At 44.3% G+C, this 20201-nt stretch overlaps 1 protein-coding gene across 2 annotated transcripts in view; it reads left to right on the forward strand.

Moving 5' to 3' along the window:
- The window catches only part of EPS8L2 (EPS8 signaling adaptor L2), a 65657-nt gene that overhangs the window by 37405 nt on the left and 8051 nt on the right, over positions 1–20201 (forward strand). The window contains exons 2-10 of one of the 2 annotated variants that reach the window (XM_075281238.1): positions 1298–1352; positions 1782–1819; positions 4779–4843; positions 14545–14706; positions 15462–15608; positions 17982–18061; positions 18619–18734; positions 19364–19443; positions 19738–19864. In XM_075281238.1, coding sequence (XP_075137339.1) covers positions 1309–1352; positions 1782–1819; positions 4779–4843; positions 14545–14706; positions 15462–15608; positions 17982–18061; positions 18619–18734; positions 19364–19443; positions 19738–19864 — 859 coding nt within the window. In that variant the 5' untranslated portion in view covers positions 1298–1308. Of the gene's footprint in view, positions 1–1297; positions 1353–1781; positions 1820–4587; positions 4692–4778; positions 4844–14544; positions 14707–15461; positions 15609–17981; positions 18062–18618; positions 18735–19363; positions 19444–19737; positions 19865–20201 lie in introns of those variants that run through there. The other variant, XM_075281239.1, reaches the window with a different exon arrangement.

Consider the following 20201-nt stretch of genomic DNA (forward strand, 5'->3'; position numbering starts at 1 on the left):
CGTCGTCCACTGCACAACACGAGTAGGTAAGGGCAAGTGCGACATTACAAATGGAACCATATAAATCAGAAATGTGACCATGTGCCCGTAAAAACAGAACTTATCACAACTGATAACAAGAAGGGAACACACTGGAACACACAATGATTTATTTACTATGTAGTTTGGGTCAGAACTTTGAACCTGTTGTGTTTTAGACCCATGAAAGAATTTCCATCTATGTTTCCCATGAGCCCGGCCACTTAAAAATTCTCAAAATTGCCAAAATTGGGACTGACGCATTCCACTCCAGACTAAGCCCAAATGAATGGCCCTAGTTGGGAGGGAGTGTCGCGCCTGAAGAAAGGACACGTTGCTTCTTTTTTCCGCAGAAAAAGGAACCCATTGAAGTTTTTTTTAGCCAGATTTCGACGCGGATTCCCCATGTGAACCCGGCTTCAGGTGTCCCCAACTCACCTTGATCTCTGAGCACTCCACCAACTTTTTTCCAAAGTGGTACATTTTGGGGGGCAAACTAATGCGTGATAACTGTAATAAATACCCCCACCCCCCACCCCCCTTTGTACAAAGCTTATTCCTATGGGAACCTGATAAGAATCAAACGCTTTATGGAATGACCCTGTCTGCCCTTCCCCCATTCATTTTCTTGCTGTAGACTATTGCCTTCCTTCTTATCAAGTGCTATTGTCTTATCATAACCACCTCCAGTTTTCCTGATGGCATGCAAAGAATGTGAACAGTGTCCTTCATTTTCTATAGTAGATGAGAACAACGGCGGACATAGCAGCTGTTTCACATGAGCCAGTTTTCAAGTCATTCATTCCGTACAACCACATCTATCTTGGATTTGCCCCATTTTGTCAGCTTGTTCCACCGGGAACGTCACTTTTCCATTTCGTCTAACTTTGTGGATGTGCTATCGACCGCATAAAGTCATTTGGCGTATATCTGTACATCTTGAGGAACTGTAGTAACTCTAGTCCAGTCCTAAGGTGGTAACATCCCATGTGGCAATTTGGTGGATAAGGCGACATAACATGTACACAACTGCGTGCGTGATGTAACGTACACCACCCATGCTCCCGTGCCCGGTGATCCCACCAGCTTGCAATGTATTCTGTGCATTGGGGATACATTGTTTGGTGGGATAACTCCTTTAAGGGGGTTGTTAGGAGAGAGTTTTGACTATGCGTTCTTACATAAATCCTGGGCAGCTTTGTGAATAAATGATGACTCCTTGAAGACGTTCTACATACAAGACTCACTCACTCACACGGCTTCTTCTGTTTTCTTGCAGCTGATGCAGCGATGAGTCAGTCAGGATCTACTGGGAGCAAGCATGGATCCTCCAAGTAAGACTCTTTGGATTATTCTGATTTCATTGTTGAGCGTCCATTCTTAGGCCGGGGTTGCATGGCGTAGACACTTTGTAGAATTTGTTGTGGAAATTGTGCAATATATTCCCTCACAAGCCTATACAATCATCTAGTTGCACAACTCTTTTAGTGATGTAACTTATGTGGGACTTTAGGTTGTGCAACCCATGCCGCTGGGTAGCCTAAAACCCCATGGCACTGTGAGCTCCCGGTGAGACTATGGTGCCACTCCGAGTACTGCCTGTATGTCCGCGGCCTTCTATTGATCTATTGTGTTGAGCTATATTATAGTATACTGTATTTTGTATCCACAAGATAGATCTCTCAAATAACTAGAAAGTCTAAAATTCTGTATATGACGCCAATTTATGACTGATAAAAATCTTTATCATTTTTGCTTTTCAGTGGAGGACCAAGCAAAATGAGCGCAAAAGAAATATTTGGTAAGTTTGTTATTAATTCTGCTTATCCAGCGATTCCTCAATTTTAGTTTTTACTGCCTCTAGCTGTCCTAATGCTGAACTTGTTCCTTGCACCGTGCCTGTGATTGTTCTGGCATCTCAGCAGCTTGCTGGGACGTCATATAATGAGTGTGTTGTTGGCGTTGATGATCCACCTGTTCCGGCATTTTGGCAGCTGTCAAGCTGATCTACCACTGAACTTGTTCCTCGCTCTGTGCCCGGGATTGTTCCGGCATCTCGGCAGCTCACTGGGACGTCATATAATGAGCGTGTTGTTGGCATTGATGATCCGCCTGCTCCGGCATTTTGGCAGCTGTCAAGCTGATCTGCCGCTGAACTTGTTCCTCGCGCTGTGCCCGTGATTGTTCCGGTATCTCAGCAGCTCGCTGGGAAGCCATATAATGAGCATGTTGTTGGCGTTGATGATCCGTATGCTCCAGCGTTTCGGCAGCTCTCAAGCTGGTCTGCTGCTGAATTTGTTACTCGTAACCTGTAGCCTGTGATTGTTCTGGCATCTCAGCAGCTCGCTGGGACATCATATAATGAGCATGTTTTTGGCGTTAGATTAAAGGTGTTTGCCCATGTCAGTTTGTCAGCACTGTCTGGAGCAGATCAGATAATATTCAAATGCATGTACACAATCCACTGAGGGTTATGTGTGTGTTTACATAGAGAGATAACAGACCTGGCTTTATCAGACGCTGAGATAAGGCTGCTGCAAGAGCAGTGTAATACAGTATGTGAACATAAATTCATAACAGTCGTGAAGACATGTCATTTACAGGGATAAAAAGTAGCCTATGCTTTAATCAAGGTTACAAACTATCTATGTGACGAATTTCACTCAAATCCTTTTCGCCCATTTTTGCATGATTGAGGAACAAACATCCAAACACACAAACTTTCACATTTATAATATTAGTAGGATTTACAGAGCTATACGAGGGTTTATTTTTTGCAGGACAGATTTGACTTCGTAGTGGTACCTTTTAATGTGACCTTGGTTTGAGGGGCCATTTGGATGGTTTAACCTGACAGTTGTGGCATCTGTTCTGCTTCTGGGCGGGCGCCATTTTTAGTTTCGGAAGTATTTATCAATACATATCAATGGAAGGGGTAAAAAGGTATGTAGCCAGTAATAAAGGAAGGGCTGAGTAGCGCCAAGGGGCACAGGATGGGAAGGGGTATTGGTAGACACAAAATATATTACTTCCACTGTAGGCGTTATCAAAGCTGGAGACCGTATGACACACCTGGGATATTGGACCTATTAACCTAAGGAGACCAGACCTTATCAAAGTATGGACGAGTATCAGAAATAATGGCATTGATTTTTTCATGAAGTAAGATTGTGTCAACATGGCCAATTACTTCCATCAGGAAAAGATGTGATTCCTCCCAATAGGAAGCGACATGGATTCACACTGCCATGAATATATACTGGAACGGTTTGTAATGTGCATATTAGAGAGTATTTGGCTTAAGGCCAAGCAGAAACAAGGGTGCCATCATTGGAACGGATTGTCCTAGAAGTCTTTGTACCATCCTATGGTCGGATGTCCAAAGTGACGGACTAGTGGGCATGTCCACTATATATGAAGATTAACGCACAGACTGTTATAGCCAGCGCCGCACCTCCCATGAGGCGACCTGAAGCGACCGCTTCAGGCGGTGCTATGTCAGGGCCCCAGGGAGGGCGGCATTTTTGCTTACCTAAGCCAGTCCAGGACAAGCCCCACCCCCTTTGGTTCACCCCGCCCCCTTCTCTCTGCCCCTCCCCCTTCCTCAGGGGGGGGAGGCGGCTTTCTGTCGGCCGCCTCGGGCGGCGAAAAGGGCAGGTTCACCCCTGGTTATAGCCCCGGCAACAAAGGGGTGAAACCATAGCGTAAAAACCACTCAATCTAGAGGGAACCAGATACATTCTATGTGAAATCTTTACAGAAGGCTCCATAAGGGTAACCTGCCCTTGATAAAGGAATGTGACGAATGTCAAGAAAGGGTTTTAAAGGTGCTGTGTATCATGAAAACATGACTGCTTTGTTACAGAAACAGCGCCTCACTAGTCTATAGGTTGGGACTGGTATTGCAGCTATGGCACTGTTTTTATCAGCTGTCCTTTTTCTAATCCCACATGTAGGGTTGAGCAATCGGGGTTGGAAAAGATTGTATTCCGATCTTTTCCCGTGGGATAGAGGTCGGAGGTTATTTCCCACAATGCTTGGCTATTGGCCAATCATTGTGGGAAATAACCTCCAACCTCGATCCCGCAGGAAAAGATTGGAATCCGATCCCGATCGCTCAACCCTACCCATATGGTTCCTCAAGCAAGGACTTTCAGTCTTTGGTGGACTTACAACACGTCACATAGATTTCGGCAGATGACTGAACATAGGTTGACTCTCTAAAGTTATTGGGTTAGGTCCCTAATAAATGGCCCCATATAATATTCCCATAATATATTATGTAATGGAAGATCTGAAACGTTTCATAATATAGACAACATAAAATGCCCCTAATGGTCGGATCACGTAAGAGCGAGCAGTCATAAAGGCTTGTCAAACAACCATAAAAACATCATAAAGTGGAAGGTATTGCAGCAAAGTGGTTAGATGACACCTGTCAGAAGTTCAAGAGGGTGTATCCAGTAATCCGGGGTTAAACTACACCAAGGAGGGCTGATAGTAGGAGAAGGTGTGTTCAGAAGTGATCGGGATACTGCTTCCTGTAAAGAACCTAGTTGAGTATCCTACTGTCCGTCTGGAGCTGCGTCTTTCAATTCCAGATACAAAATTACGATCTGCGTGATCAATGAATCACTTCCATAATGTACCATGGGGAGACCCCTCATTCTATGGTATGTCTGTGTGACCCTTGTCCCATGCGTCTGACCATGCATGTCATCGGATTGTACTCTTATTGCATGATATGTTCTATCTTACAGAACAGAGGAAAAAATATTCCAACTCCAATGTCATCATGCACGAAACATCGCAGTACAATGTGGAGGTAAGTGGATGGATCCTTGTCTGATAAGAAATAAGGAATGGGCATCTTGGAATAAGAGTTCTACATGTTTTTTGCAAATTCGGTGACAGGGTTAAGGATAAGGGGTGAGGTGGTAGAATCGCCTTGTTATATACCAGGAGTTAGTGTGATATATGCTTTAGTGGTTGTTAAGCGTTGTTGTATATATGTATACTTCTATCGCTGGGTTCACACCTGCGTCTGGGGTCTCCGTTCTGTGGTTTCCGTCTTCTGCATGCCAGAAGACGGAAACCACAGACCGGGTCCGGCTGTGCGCGGCGGTGAGCGTTTTGCGCTCTCCGCCGCGAAACCGGATTTTTTTATCCGGACACAGAGTACTGCAAGTCCGACTCTGTGTCCGGATTATAAAACCCGGTTTCACGGCGGAGAGCGCAAAACGCTCACTGCCGCGCACGGCCGGACAGCTTTCTCACCCATTCAAATGAATGGGTGAGAAAGTCTCCTGCAGGCTTCCGTCTCCTGCATCTGTTTTATGCAGGAAACGGAAACCTGCAATAAGGACCGACGACGCAGATGTGAACGAGCCCTATAGCTGATATTGTGTCAATATGTTTATTGCTTGTCTTATATAATGCATACGATTCAGGATTCTGTGGATTCTAAGATTTCAGAATGGGTTTGTGGAATAGTCTATGTAGATTTTCTTCTGTATGTGCTGCATTCTATTCCTATTACATGGAGTACCAGCATTATCAGACTGTGCATGCTTTATAGATGTCTGGATTTATATAGATTTGGCGGTGTATATGGACTAATGCATAGTTAACATAGTGGGATAGATAGATAGAGAGATATGGTAATAATATGATCGATAATATCTATGGTAAGCCAGATAGATTGAAACCAGGTCTGTTGAATTGATGGAGACATAGTGATGAAGTAATGACAAAGGACACAGATAGATAGATAGATAGATAGATAGATAGATAGATAGATAGATAGATAGAAAGATAGATTAAATCAGATGGCATTGCAAGCACTGAAATACTGCACAAATGGGAAAATAAAGGACCCCACTTTTTCTTTTCTATCCCTCGGAGTGCTACCTGATTTTGTATTTTGTATATGGGCATGGTATGAACCCAGAGACATGAACAATTTCTGCTTGGGGCTAAGGCTGCACGTAAACGTTGCAATTTGCCCATTGCAAAAACGCCGCAGCCGATAAATAGATGATGAGATAGATAGATAGATAGATAGATAGATAGATAGATAGATAGATAATAGATAGATAGATAGATAGATAGATAGATAGATAGATAGATAGATAGATAGGAGATAGATAGATAGATAGATAGATAGATAGATAGATAGATAGATATGAGATAGATAGATAGATAGATAGATAGATAGATAGATAATAGATAGATAGATAGATAGATAGATAGGATATAGATAGATAGATAGATAGATAGATAGATAGGAGATAGATAGATAGATAGATAGATAGATAGATAGATAGATAATAGATAGATAGATAGATAGATAGATAGATATGAGATAGATAGATAGATAGATAGATAGATAGATAGATAGATAGATAGATAGATAGGAGATAGATACAATAGACAGGGTTTGGTGCCAGCCCAGGAACCAGGCACGAAGTCCCTCTTATAGCAATTTACTTTGTATTAAATAAATAGAGATAGATAGATAGATAGATAGATAGATAGATAGATAGATAGATCCCAGTATACTCATATGAATGTACACTACTACACATGGATAATCTTTAGCTATGGTGTTGTGCCCATGAATATTCTTCCATAGATAAATTACACAGTAGACTATAGGTGACTTGTTAGTTGGACATTATATAATCTGTTGCTTATAAAGGTAGACAAGTATGCGTGTAACCACGTGGAAGTCTCAGTAATGGCCACAGACAATATAAATCCCCCATCACAAAGGACAGTTCTATTAATAGGGAGTGAAGGGTGAGCTGCAGGTATCTCCGGAGTGACAGCGGATAGCATGCAGGTGACATTTAAGCAGCTCTGCAGTGCAGGGTTTGCTTTCCATATCCTAGTGACAGGGGAAAGCACATTCAGCTCAAAGGTTGATTCCTGCAATCCAAAGCCACTCCTTCGAATGGCATCGGATTGTCCAAAGGTGATGAGCAGACGTGACCTTTGTTAGGAGGAGCGAGTAGGAGGGAGAGTTCACAGGTAGAATGACAGGAGGTTGGCAGAGGGCCCTTCATACACAGCAACGCTTATCAGAACCAGCACAAGAGCATTTCCTAACAACCCGGCCATCCACCTCCGCCGCCATAAATCACACGTGGCTTATTGCCTCACCAGTTCATTAGTCTTAATCAATAAACCACGGAGGTGCCTGCTCCTCCACCCTGGACCAAACCATGTGTATATGGAACAAGAGTCATGACGTGTTTGCGCAACTATCACACATAGTCTGGAGTCTTGTGGCTACTTACCTGCACGGCCAAAGAAGACACAATGGGGGAAATTAAGATAATAATTAATATTAATCTTTATAATAATTGGCGTCTCATTTAATGTACGCCGTCTATACTATGCCTGAATTATGTTGCAAGCAATATTTCTCTATACACGGGGAGATACTGCTCGCAGCCTTACAGGGATTCGTGCGTTGTATTCTCTAATACCTTTAAATGAAATTTTAGTTGTTCAGAAATTCCCAAAGTCTATTGAATGACATAGCAATGGCCCTTCCCGTATCCTTAGAGAGCATTCATAGCTATAGGTTTTGGTTGGACTGTTTTTGTCTGTGGCTGATACGAGATGTCAGATTTTCCCAAAAAAGAATCCGTCATTGAGAGATTACTCCAAATGCCAAATGAACATGGCAGAGAAAGAAAATTTAGAATTGCATCTGTTTAAAATCAGTGGTGCGTGGAGGTCCAGTATGGGCACATAGCAGGCTATGGATGACATGTTACATTTCCCATGTCACACTGCATGTTACATGGCAGCCTGGGAAGCGGGAATCGGTAAGTGAGGCCGCGGACCCGCGAACCCCAACAAGCACTGCTATCATAATACTCAGGGGTCTTTTCAGACCCCGGAATATAATGATCAGAGGGCCAGGGGAGGTGAGGGGACATAAAAACTAGTGTTACTCACCTCTCCTGCGCTCTGGCAATCTTCAGCATGCCTTGGGTCCAATTTTTGGGAACCTTTAAAAAGGACCTCTTTCCGCTTCAGTGTATACCTATATATTAATTGAACCCCATGCTGTATTATTTTTCTCTAGCACCCTAACAAAAGATATCAGGGCTGTCACTTTCAGCTCCCAATACAAGTATACGGTCTAGTGGGCGACTCTCAGTTGGACAGCATTATCTCTGGGTATTGGAGGGCCTCCCACTTGACAGTACACTACAGGAAAGTAATAGCAATGGACTGAACGGCGCGAAACCAGTCTATGGGTATGTGCAAGTCAAGGGATAACGGGTAGAGATGGGTGAACCGATTCGTACTGAGCTGGATTCGACCACAATATTCCAATTTTTTTTAATTTTTTTTTTACAAGATTGAACAAATCGAGATTCATCTCAGACCCCACTCTTCAGAGCTCAGATCTCATGGGCCTCCACTTATTATATTCTGGTATCTGAAGAGACCCCGGAGTCTAATAATGTCACCTTCACTTTGACATAACGTTGGATGGGAGCTAGAAATTGAATAGATAGGTTCCTAGGAACCTTGTCAGTGTCCTACACTAGGTTTCAGCCATTTTAAGGTGTGGTTTGTTCCAAACTTGGTCAAACCAAAACAAATTTTGGACCCGAGCCATATGAACCCAAAACGAACCCTGAGAGGTTCGTCTATCTCTAGTCACAGGACAAGGACTCTTTCAGTGGGACTTACAATGGGCACTGTACATTTTATAATAAGACACGTCCTTAAAGCTAAAGGCATTTGTAAAGGTTGATACCACAATGGCAGATCAGTTTATGAAATAACACGTGGCAGCGGTAGGGACTGCCATGAGGACTAGGATATTAGGGGCCTGACGGGGTGCAGGGTCATTATACTGTCTGGAGTGTCCACTATGGGACATTATACTGTGTGGAGGGGCCATTATGGGACATTATACTGTCTGGAGGGGCCACTATGGGACATTTCATTGTCTGGAGAGGCCACTATGGGACATTATACTGTCTGGAGGGGCCACTATGGGACATTATACTGTCTGGAGGGGCCACTATGGGACATTATACTGTCTGGAGGGGCCACTATGGGACATTATACTGTCTGGAGGGGCCTCTGTGGGGCATTATATTGTCTGGAGGAGCCCCTATGAGACATTATACTGTCTGGAGGGTCCACTATGGGACATTATACTGTCTGGAGGGTCCACTATGGGACATTATACTGTCTGCAGGGGCCACTATGGGACATTATACTGTCTGCAGGGGCCACTATGGGACATTATACTGTCTGGAGGGTCCACTATGGGACATTATACTGTCTGGAGGGGCCTCTATGGGACATTATACTGTCTGGAGGCCACTATGGGACATTATACTGTCTGGAGGGGCCTCTGTGGGGCATTATATTGTCTGGAGGGGCCCCTATGAGACATTATACTGTCTGGAGAGTCCACTATGGGACATTATACTGTCTGGAGGCCACTATGGGACATTATAGTGTGTGTAAATGGGGTGTTGTACTGTATGGGACCCAGGAAAGGGTGTGCTATGCTTTGGTGGAGGGGGGGCCCAAGTCAAAAGTTAGCTGGGGGCCCAGTCTTTGCCTAGAAAAGCATTCCATAGGATGGTATCCAGTAAATAAATGTTTTACCAATACTACACTATGGGTGTAGTATTTGACCCTTTTAACAATTAACATCCCAGGCCCAGGGTATATGTTCAATGGAAGCCAAACACGTGGTGTGAACAGGCACTTTTTATCCTTTTGCACTATCTATCTTGCAGTCTCCCACACGTATGTTCTATACATTCCCAAGCCTTCAATTTCAGCTTGCACAGCCTAGGGCCTGGGAACCAGAGAAGGTTTTGTGGGCAGATCTAGTTATCCTAGTTTGGCTCCTCGTGAACACGGACAGGACATAGTTCAGTTCCAACTATATAAATGCAAACATAAAGATGTAAAAACATAAGATTCATGTTTCTAAACAGGTCTGGTAGGATTTTGTGTGTTATTTGAGCATGTGAGATGTGTAACATATAGTTAAGAGAGAAAAAAAACAAGCCTAAAATGAGCCAAAAAGTTCCTCCGCCACATAAGACTATCAGTATTACACTGTCTACCAATATGTATATGGACACCCATGCAAATGAAGATATCTGCGGTTGTGATGTACGTCACACCTTCCGCCGTTAAATAGGAAACAGCATTGGCATTAGTCGTATACAAGATGGCACGAAGTGCTGAGTTGTCCGATTTTGAGAATTGTGGGGTACCACAGAAATGGTCGCTCCTTAAGGGACATAGCAAGCGAACTGAATTACCCAAAATCGACAGTGGCCTATGTGATGACGAAGTGGAAGGTGAACGGTGATTGTCGGAATGTCCCCCGAGTCGGCAGACCCCCGAAACTGGGAGATAGAGACCGACGAGTGCTGGCCAGAGAAACCGCACCCAACCGATGGCTCACATACACCAGGAGTGTCACCAGGCATCCGGGAGTATTGTGTCCATCAATACCATCCGTAAGGAAGTGTCTGCTGGGGTCTACCAACTATTCAATAGGAATAAATGTGGTTTTTCTATTCGACCACCGGTATCCAAATACTTACAGGTAGACAGGGTATAACTGGCACATGGGACACAATTGTGCACTGTGATTTGTTCCAAACCTAGAAAATCTCCCCAAAGTTTTTAAAACCTCCAGGACTTCTTCTCTTAAAGTTTTTTCCTTGCACAAAAGCCCTTTTTGAGAAAAAAAGGGCTTCCAAATGTGTTAATGCTCCCATCTATGCCCTCCTAGATACCTTATTTCAATTTTGTTATTCCTTCGGTCTTCCTGAGCTGTCACCATCAGCTAGGCACCAGCTGCGGCACATCCTAAAACAAGGCCACCAAGGTACTTATATCATATGTATTGCAGATGGGCTGATATATAGTTGTATAACTTAAGGGGCAGTCGCATCTGGGCCTAGTAGCCTTAGGGGGTTGATTTGGGGTATAACAGTCCGTGGAGTCTCATCTTCCTCTTAGTTGGTGGCCGCTATATGGGGAGGTGAGGTGGGGTGGGGTATTGGGCGGGTGGTTTGGGGTATAACAGTCCGTGGGGTCTCATCTTCCTCTTGTTTGGTGACAGCTGGACACGTATTGGACAGCGATCTCCACAGTGGCCTCTTCTTCTCCCAGTAGGATGTAGAGTTTCCTCTTCTCGTCTGCAGATATGAAGTCTGGGATGTGGGCAGAGAGTCTTTGGAAGTAGATGGCCCTCAACCTCTCTGTCAGATAAGTGGCTGGAGCCAAAGCCTCCATGATTAGAAGGAAAACATAGTAAGCCCCACCCCCTTGGCTAAGTACCACCTCTAAGTCAGTCTTAAACCAAAAATTGAGCAGGTCAGCAAGAAATTTAGGGTCTTAGACCCTGTTGACAGAGTTTTTTGAACACCAAGACTTGTCTCATGTCAATGGGTTTGTTCTTACCTTATGATCTGGATCAGAAATACACAAGGGTACACTTTGTGAACATCATAAAAATTTTAATTGCAATGTAATAATAATACGTTTTGAGGCTTACCAAGTTCATATAAATCATCAACCTTAGATAAGATTATAAGGACTGCGGTCTAAGGGTCATAAAGTTGTCCAATAACAGATGGCCTAATCCATCCGCGATGGTCCGGAAGCCAAATACGTAGTGACACAATCCTTGTCATGTAAGGCTACGGAAATAGCAACCCTCTGAGTTAAAAGAAATCCTTGGCACTAAAAAAAAAACAGTTTTCAGTCTTTTACTTCAGATTTTGGTCCCCTATAGGAGAGACACCAAAAAAATGGTTTCCCCGTGGAGAGGCCGGATATGGACACAGACGGTTTCTCATTCAAGTGAATATTTTTTAAAACTGACCTCCAGGAAGCCATCCCCTATCCAGTTTCCCTAGGGCAGTGATGGCGAACCTATGGCACGCGTGCCAGAGAGGGCACGCAGAGCCCCCTCTGCTGGCACGCGTGCTGTCGCCCTGATCGCTCACTAACGGCGAATCCGATGCAGGATTCCCCGTTAGTGAGCGATCGCTGCCTTCAGCTGGTTGTGCAAATGCGCATCCAGCTGAAAGCTGTCAGTGTAGCTCAGTGTAGGCCACGCGTACTACGCGGCCTACACTGACTACAGAGTGTGACCTCTGAACAAGCGCGGGCGTGATGACGTAAGTCATCAGCACGCGCAGTGAACAGAAGAGAGAACACCCGGCAGCTCTTCAGGTAACTATATTGTGTTTGTTTGCACTGTCAGGGGAGGGGGGCAACGGTAGACATTTCATGTTGTGTAGGAGGGGGCTACTGTAGACTTTCATGCTGTGTGGGTAGGGGGCTACTGTGGACCATTTTATGCTGTATGGGAGGGGGCTACTGTGGATCTTTCATGTTGTGTGGGAGGGGGCTACTGTAGACTTTCATGCTGTGCGGGTAGGGGGCTACTGTGGACCATTTTATGCTGTATGGGAGGGGGCTACTGTAGACTTTCATGCTGTGCGGGTAGGGGGCTACTGTGGACCATTTTATGCTGCTACTGTGGATCTTTCATGCTCTGTGGGAGGGGGCTACTGTGGACCAGTTCATGTTGTGTGGGAGGGGGCTACTCTGGACCATTTCATGCTGTGTGGGAGGGGGCTACTGTGGACCATTTCATGTTGTGTGGGAGGGGGCTACTGTGGACCATTTCATGTTGTGTGGGAGGGGGCTACTGTGGACCATTTCATGTTGTGTGGGAGGGGGCTACTGTGGACCATTTCATGTTGTGTGGGAGGGGGCTACTGTGGACCAGTTCATGCTGTGTGGGAGGGGGCTACTGTGGACCAGTTCATGCTGTGTGGGAGGGGGCTACTGTGGACCAGTTCATGTTGTGTGGGAGGGGGCTACTGTGGACCAGTTCATGCTGTGTGGGAGGGAGCTACTGTGGACCAGTTCATACTGTGTGGGAGGGGGCTACTGTGGACCAGTTCATGCTGTGTGGGAGGGGGCTACTGTGGAGTATACAGGTATAATCCTGTGTGGGGGCCACTGTGGGCCAGATTGTACTGTGTGGGGGGCCACTGAGGGGCAGATTGTACTGTGTGGGGGGCCACTGAGGGGCAGATTGTACTGTGTGGGGGGGCCACTGAGGGGCAGATTGTACTGTGTGGGGTCCCCTCACTATGTATATCACACAGTATTTGTTTTATAGCAGACGTGAAATTAGTACAGGATGTAATAACATTGCACGGTAACTATAAAACAGATCCTGTGCGATGTAAATAGTGAAAATTAATTGTTTAAAAGTACAGAATGCAGAGACCTTTACCTTTCAGTACAAGATCTGTAAAGCCCCAGTCACATGACTGTAATTTGTGGGTCCGCAATTGTGGACCCACAGAGTTTTAAGGTTAAATTGCCGTGTTGGCACTCCGTGATAATTTATTTGGTTTTGGGTTGCAGTTTAGGCACTCGGTCTCAAAAAGGTTCGCCATCACTGACCTAGGGAATAGGACGGAGACCCAGCAGGTCAAGTTTGAAGGCCCCCTAACATAGTAGATGAGGTTGGAAGAGGACACAGGTCTATCAAATCCAATCTATAACCAGGACTCACCTTCCATAAGGCGACCTCAGGCGGCATCTCATGGCAAAAACTGGCGGGTGGTATTATTTTTCTAATTGGGTGCTACTTATTGTATTATTGCAATAGGTTGCAGCCGATAATTTACTCACCCATCCACATTCCTGTCCAGGCCGGCCTCTGCTGCCACCTATAGGAGGCGCTGCTCTTATATCGCAACGCTAAACAATGTTCGGATGCGTGCACTGTGTGGGGGCCAAAAAAGAGGATTTTTGATCTACAAATGGGGGAGCATATTCTACAATATTAAGGGGGCCCCATTTCGCAATCAAAGATAGCCATGTTGGGTATGGTTTTTTTTTGGGGGGGAGCACTTTTCTATAGTTCGCCTCAGGCAGAAGTTAGGAAAGGTTCACCCCTGCCTATAACCCTATGTGTTGATCCAGGGGAAGGCAAAAAATCCCATGAGATGATGCCCATTGTCCCATGTCAAGGGAAAAAAAATCCTTCCCAACTCCAAATATGAAAATCAGTATAAAATCCTGGATCAACTTATACTCATGACCTGTAATATTTTCACTTCCAAGAAGGTGTCCAGGCCCCTCTTGAACTTGTACAATGAATCCGCCATTACATCTTGAAGGAGAATTGTTGGATGCAGTATTGGAGTTACTTGACTACGGTTTTGTTGGTCCTTGTTTTCAACGTAAATGTCTTGACCACCAACTAACTTGCCGATGCTCATGAATGACCCCTTGTTTAGCTTTCTGACACCTGCATTTTTTAGACTTTGACTAAAAGTTGTGTTTTAATGTAATCTTTCACCATTTGGATTTCAGTCATTGTAATGTACCACAATAGTGTCTATTTCTATTGATTTCCCTGCAATGTTCTTCACAAATTGTGCAAAACTTCATATTTATTTCTCCTCGTCTTCTTAGCATCTGGCAACATTTTTGATGGATAAGAATGATTCCCTCGGCACGGTGGAAGACGCCATAAAGCAGTTATTTCAATTGGAATCAAAGGACAAGATCTGGGCCCAGGAGATGGTTCTTCAAGTAATGAACACAACAATCAGTCTTCTAGACTGTGTCACTCAGGTATAATGCTTCTAGATACTGTACACGACCCAGGGCTTACAATGGGAAACATTTTTTAGGGGGAATGCTCTAATAATTTATGCCCCATAGTGGCCCCTGCACACAGTATTATCCCCCATAGTGTCCCCTGCACACAGTATTATGCCCCATAGTGGCCCCTGCACACAGTATTATGCCGCATAGTGACCCCTGCACACAGTATTATGCCCCATAGTGGCCCCTGCACACAGTATTATGCCCCATAGTGGCCCCTGCACACACATACTATTATGCCCCATTATGGACAACCCATGAACAATTATTATACTTTTCAGACCCCAGAATATAATAATCGGAGACCCAGGGGAGGATACAAACATAAAAAAACACAGTTACTTACCTCTCCCTGGCTCCAGTGCACTCCCTGCAGATGTCGGCCATCTTTAATGATGTACGGGACGTCACATGAGCAGGAACTTGCATCGCGACGCATATGGATGCAAGCTCCGGCCCATGTGACGTCTGAGGAGTCACCAAGTAGGCCTGAAGCCTTCCGAAGCCAGAAGAGGTGAGTAACAGTGGGTTTTTTTGTCCCACATTCTGGGTCAGACAATTTCTTAGTTTATGGTGCGTTCAGCCAAATGTAACCACTGACACTACCAGTATACATATAGACAGGAGTCCAGGAGCATGAGGATAGTCCCTGTTCAGAAGAAGATGTTGACCGTATAACAAGATATACAATGACAAACACTATTGTGTTGTTTGTATCACAGGAAGAACTGGAACATTTTCCCCTCTCCATCGTCCTCCAATGCCGCAGCCTTCCAGGTCCTCATCGATATCCTCATCTCCTTCTTCTAGTATGTCAGGAGCCTGACCAAAGCAAACCTGATATACATTTCTTCAACTGTGAGATGGAGGTAAGTGGACAAATGAGAATAATGGTTTCCACAAAATATATGCTCCATAATACACAATACTTACCGTTTCCCAGGTCTCATTTTGGTTCTGGGCACATAGGAAATTCTGTTCAGGTCGATCACTGCGACCAATGATTGACGGAGCAGTCATTTCCCTTGTGCTGCGAGAAACAATAAAGTAGAGACCACTTTTTTTAATAAAGTTATCACCTTTAAAGGGATTCAACCATTAAAATCAATTTTTTTTGTCGTAGAAATAGCCTTAGGCTTAGGCCTACCTTTAGATGTCTTCTCCACGCCGCTGTTCAGTAGAAATCCCAGTTTTCACCGTTCTCTCGCAGCACTGGGGGTGGGCCCCAGCACTCAAACAGCACTGGGGGCGTCCCCAATGCTGCGAGAGAACCAGCGCCGTCTCCATCTTCTTCAGGAATGGCTTCTTCACGCGTCTTCTTCCAGCGCTGAGTTCAAACTTCTAGACCTAGGGCCTTGTAATTGTCAGAACAGGAGTCGCCGGGGGATCGGTGAAGATTAGGATCACCCCAGTGATTTTAGTACTTGGTCACCTAAACAATATGGCTTTGACTTTAACTCTTTAGTGTACTTCACAGTGTACGCAGCTAAATATTAGGTATAAGAACAGGTGTAATAGGTACAAGGTACATGTTTGCCAGATAAGAGATACAGGCCTTCCTGGGTATGTGGAGAAATCACATACAATATACATCCACATGATAGCAGCAGGCAATAAAGAGCAGTCAGGCGTTCTTATTATTATTCTATTAATTTATCCAAAAAATAGGAAATCGATAGCGTTCTCCTTAGGGCTCTGTTCACACCTTCGTTTCAATATGGAGCCTATTCTCTGGCGACAGATACAACAGGTAGTCCTTTGTTCTTTCTCACGAGCAGTCAGTATGTAAATGAATGCCCAGAGGTATAAAAATATCTACAAAAAGAGAAGTGTGCCCTGACTGTTCACATGGTACGGTATTTACTTCTAGCAGTTATATGGCGCCATTTCAGATTCAGCAAGCAATAAAGGCATAGGTCATATAGTCATAGAGAACCCTATGGGCAACAAATCCCAAAATAGTCTGTACTCTAGTGGTGGAATCCGCTGCAAACATTATATGAGTACGGATATGAGAAGTGGACACCGGCAATGCATGGCGGTTTTTCAACTATATCTATAGGGAAACCGCCGGCGATTCTGTAGGTATAATGGACATGCTGTGATTTCCAAAAATGCAATGGTTTTGGAAATCACAACTTTTCCATTGCATGTATTTTTCTGCAAACCCATCCACTTTGTAGGGACTATAAAGCGCCGCGGTTTTTGCCCGTCGTGTTTCTGCCACAGCCTAAATGCAGCATTTATGTGGCGCCATATGTCAAATGTGATGTGAACCGTGCCTAACACAGACATCTAAAGATTCTTCAGAATTATTATATTACGGCGAACACAATAGTTTGCGAACACTTGTCATACATGTTACTTTTTAGGCACTGGTCTTCCTGAGCCAAAGGTCCCTATCCGTGACCTGTATTATTGTGACTTTATCCTTTAGGCCAGGCAAAAACTTTAAAGCTCTGTTGTTCTGACTCCCCTTTAAACTCCTATTTATTGGTGTTCAGATAGCAGGTCCCTGAAACCTGCAAAATCCTATCTGTATAATGCCATCTACTGTTCACCAGTGGTAGCGCAGTTCGATCCACAATATCCATTCATATAGGTCATGTTTTATTTTCATTCGTTTTAACAGATCCCTTTATACACTGTAATGTATGTGGATCAACAGAACAAAGTATGGACAAATGCATTTCTATGGGCCCAGACGTACAACTGCAGTTTTTGTGGCTGTGTCCATACCATTGCCAGGGTGTAACTTTAGGAGTTGCAGAAGGTGCAGGCCCAGGAGCCTTAGGGGGCCCATAAGCACTGGTATCAGTATTGAGTTTGCAACTTCCATCTGGTCCATAAACCAAGGAGACTCACAGATTCCCCTAACCACACGAAGGTGGATTAAACTCCTTAGCCCCCATACCCATCACTATCAAGGTAGGGGACCCCGGACAAAAGATTGCACCCGGGCCCACAAGACTTTAGTTATGTCACTGACTGTAGCCATGTACTGCAAATTATGAATCCTGTCCTATCTTTGTCTGCATTTGTGGCACCTTCTAGTTCAGGGGATCATACAAGCATATAAGTCTTTGTGCGGATCGGTGATTTCGGATGACATATGGAAGTGGTTTTTTGTGGATCATTGTTTGCAGATAATAAAAACCATTACAGTCATGTGCACTAGAATTCCCTTTTTTGTCGAAATGGTGGGAAAAGGGTCTAAATAATATCTACCTTTATTTTCACAGGCTGAATTGGTGCACGCAGATATAGAAAGTGCGCTTGCAGACATTAAACATGGGAAAAAAATGCGGCTGCAGACCCTCAAGTAAGCATTGGATCAAATGTTACCAAATCCCGTGAGTCTCCCACCTGTTCCTCATATTGGTGGGACTATTAAAGCATTATCTTATCTTATCTTATCTTATATTACATGTCAAGATTTTACATTTTGTTTTCAGGATTGCTCACTCTATAATAAAATATAAAATTAAAAAGTGGAAATAAATATGCAAAATCCAAAAACGGACGAGCTCAGAAATACAGATCATACCTACCCCTGGTTCTGTATAACCTGCACATAAGGACTTTAGCACAGAAGAAAGCTGTAACGTTCCGGCAAATATGTGACATATTGTACAAGCTCAAGGTTTATTACACACAGTCATAGGAATAACACAGTAATAGAAAAATCACAAAAAAACGGATGGATTTCTAGATTTTTGTTTGGGTTCTGGTCAACTGTATGTGTGTTGCATAGGTACAGGGATACTGTAAGTAGCCTAACTATTAAATAAGAGCAAGCCAATGTCCAATAGACTTGTTTTCGTGGGTTTACTATATGCGCTGTACTGATAAAACCGTCTTCGTTGACTTATTCTATAGGGTTAACCAGGAGAGGATCAAACAAAGAGAGTCCATCCTCCCTCCCGCTACTGCCCCCAAACCAGCCAAAGATAACAAGAACCGCGTCATCTCCCCATCTTCAGCAAATGAGATTGGTAAGGTCCCATGCTCAGGGTGTATATTTTCTATGGACATCACACTGCGCCAAATCTTGTATTATTCCTAAGTATTGTGAACGTCCAAACTTGTTCTCAAGTCTTCTAAGGATTTGCACCATATATTGTTGATCTATAGTATGCCAGTCATGATGTGGCATAATGGAAAGTATCTGGTAATCATAGCAAATTACACCAAATTTATTGCCAATTTTACTAAGGCCCCATTCACACGGGGCAAGAGGGGGCGGATTTTGGCGCGGAATCCACGTCATAATCCGTCCCCTCACAATGGTGTTCTATGTAGACCACTAGCGAGCTGCCCTTTCTTTAGGCGGGCTGCGCGGCTAAATCAGCCACGGCATCCGCCTCGCGACAGCACCCTCTGGAATAGGCCCATTCATTTGAGCCTAATCCGGAGCGGAAAGCCACAATGGGATGCCATGCACTGCACCAGCATCCTGTCATAGCAGCCGCAACGGAATATGCACACACAGAAAAACGTGAACTAGCCCTAAATTGGTGCAATTTACGTCACAATGGATATATCTACCCCATTGCTTTATGTATGTGTCTCGCTCTTAGTTGCTTCTTTCCTTCTAAAACCTCTACCCAATAATATTTTTCAGAGTTTGATCGGAGAAGTAACATGTCCCAGGAACCCGAAGAATCACGGGAGGCATTGGCAAAGAAGATCGAGAGGGAAACAGTAAGTTAATGTGGATTATATTGGGCAAAATTCGGCTCATACTGGACCACTGCTATATCTACAGGGACCACATGATTCCAGCAATGGTCCCTTAAATGGGTGGCCATCACACCAAAATTGTCAGGTTCAGAGAGTCTTCTTTGATGTGTATGAGCACCCAGGCTGCAAGGGGGTGTTGGTTGGGTCACATTTTGTGCCAAAACGTAATTTTCGGCCAGGCTATACAAGCAATGATGTGTTCTTAAGATGTATGCATGATAGTAATGATATTTTTTCTGTCTATCATCATTTTAGCAATGCCTAAACTGCACGCTGGATGACATAGAACTATTTGTGGCCAAGCTACAAAAAGCAGCAGAAGCTTTCAAACAACTGAACCAGAGAAAGAAGGGGAAAAAGAGCAAAAAGAAAGGACCAGCGGGTAATCCTAATGGGTTCTGCAGACCTTCCTTCATCTTACACAAAATAGAAGGAGGGCAAATTTTTAACATTCATTCAAGCCTATAACACCCCCATATCTGTCCATTTTATGCCCAAAATACCCTCATAGTATCCCTCTTACAGTAAAGATGGCCTCCTAATGCCTCCCAAAACAGTAAGGCTGTCTCATTAGTGCCCCACACAGTAAGAATCTCCTCTTAGGACCCTCTTCTCAAGTCAAGACCCCTCAATGCCCCTTCACATAGTGATGCCTCCTATGTGCCTCCTTACAGTAGTGTTGCCCTTTATATCTTCTTAAAGCCCTTCGCATGGAAATA

This window comes from Leptodactylus fuscus, chromosome 7, assembly GCF_031893055.1.
Source record: "Leptodactylus fuscus isolate aLepFus1 chromosome 7, aLepFus1.hap2, whole genome shotgun sequence".
NCBI lineage: Eukaryota > Metazoa > Chordata > Amphibia > Anura > Leptodactylidae > Leptodactylus > Leptodactylus fuscus.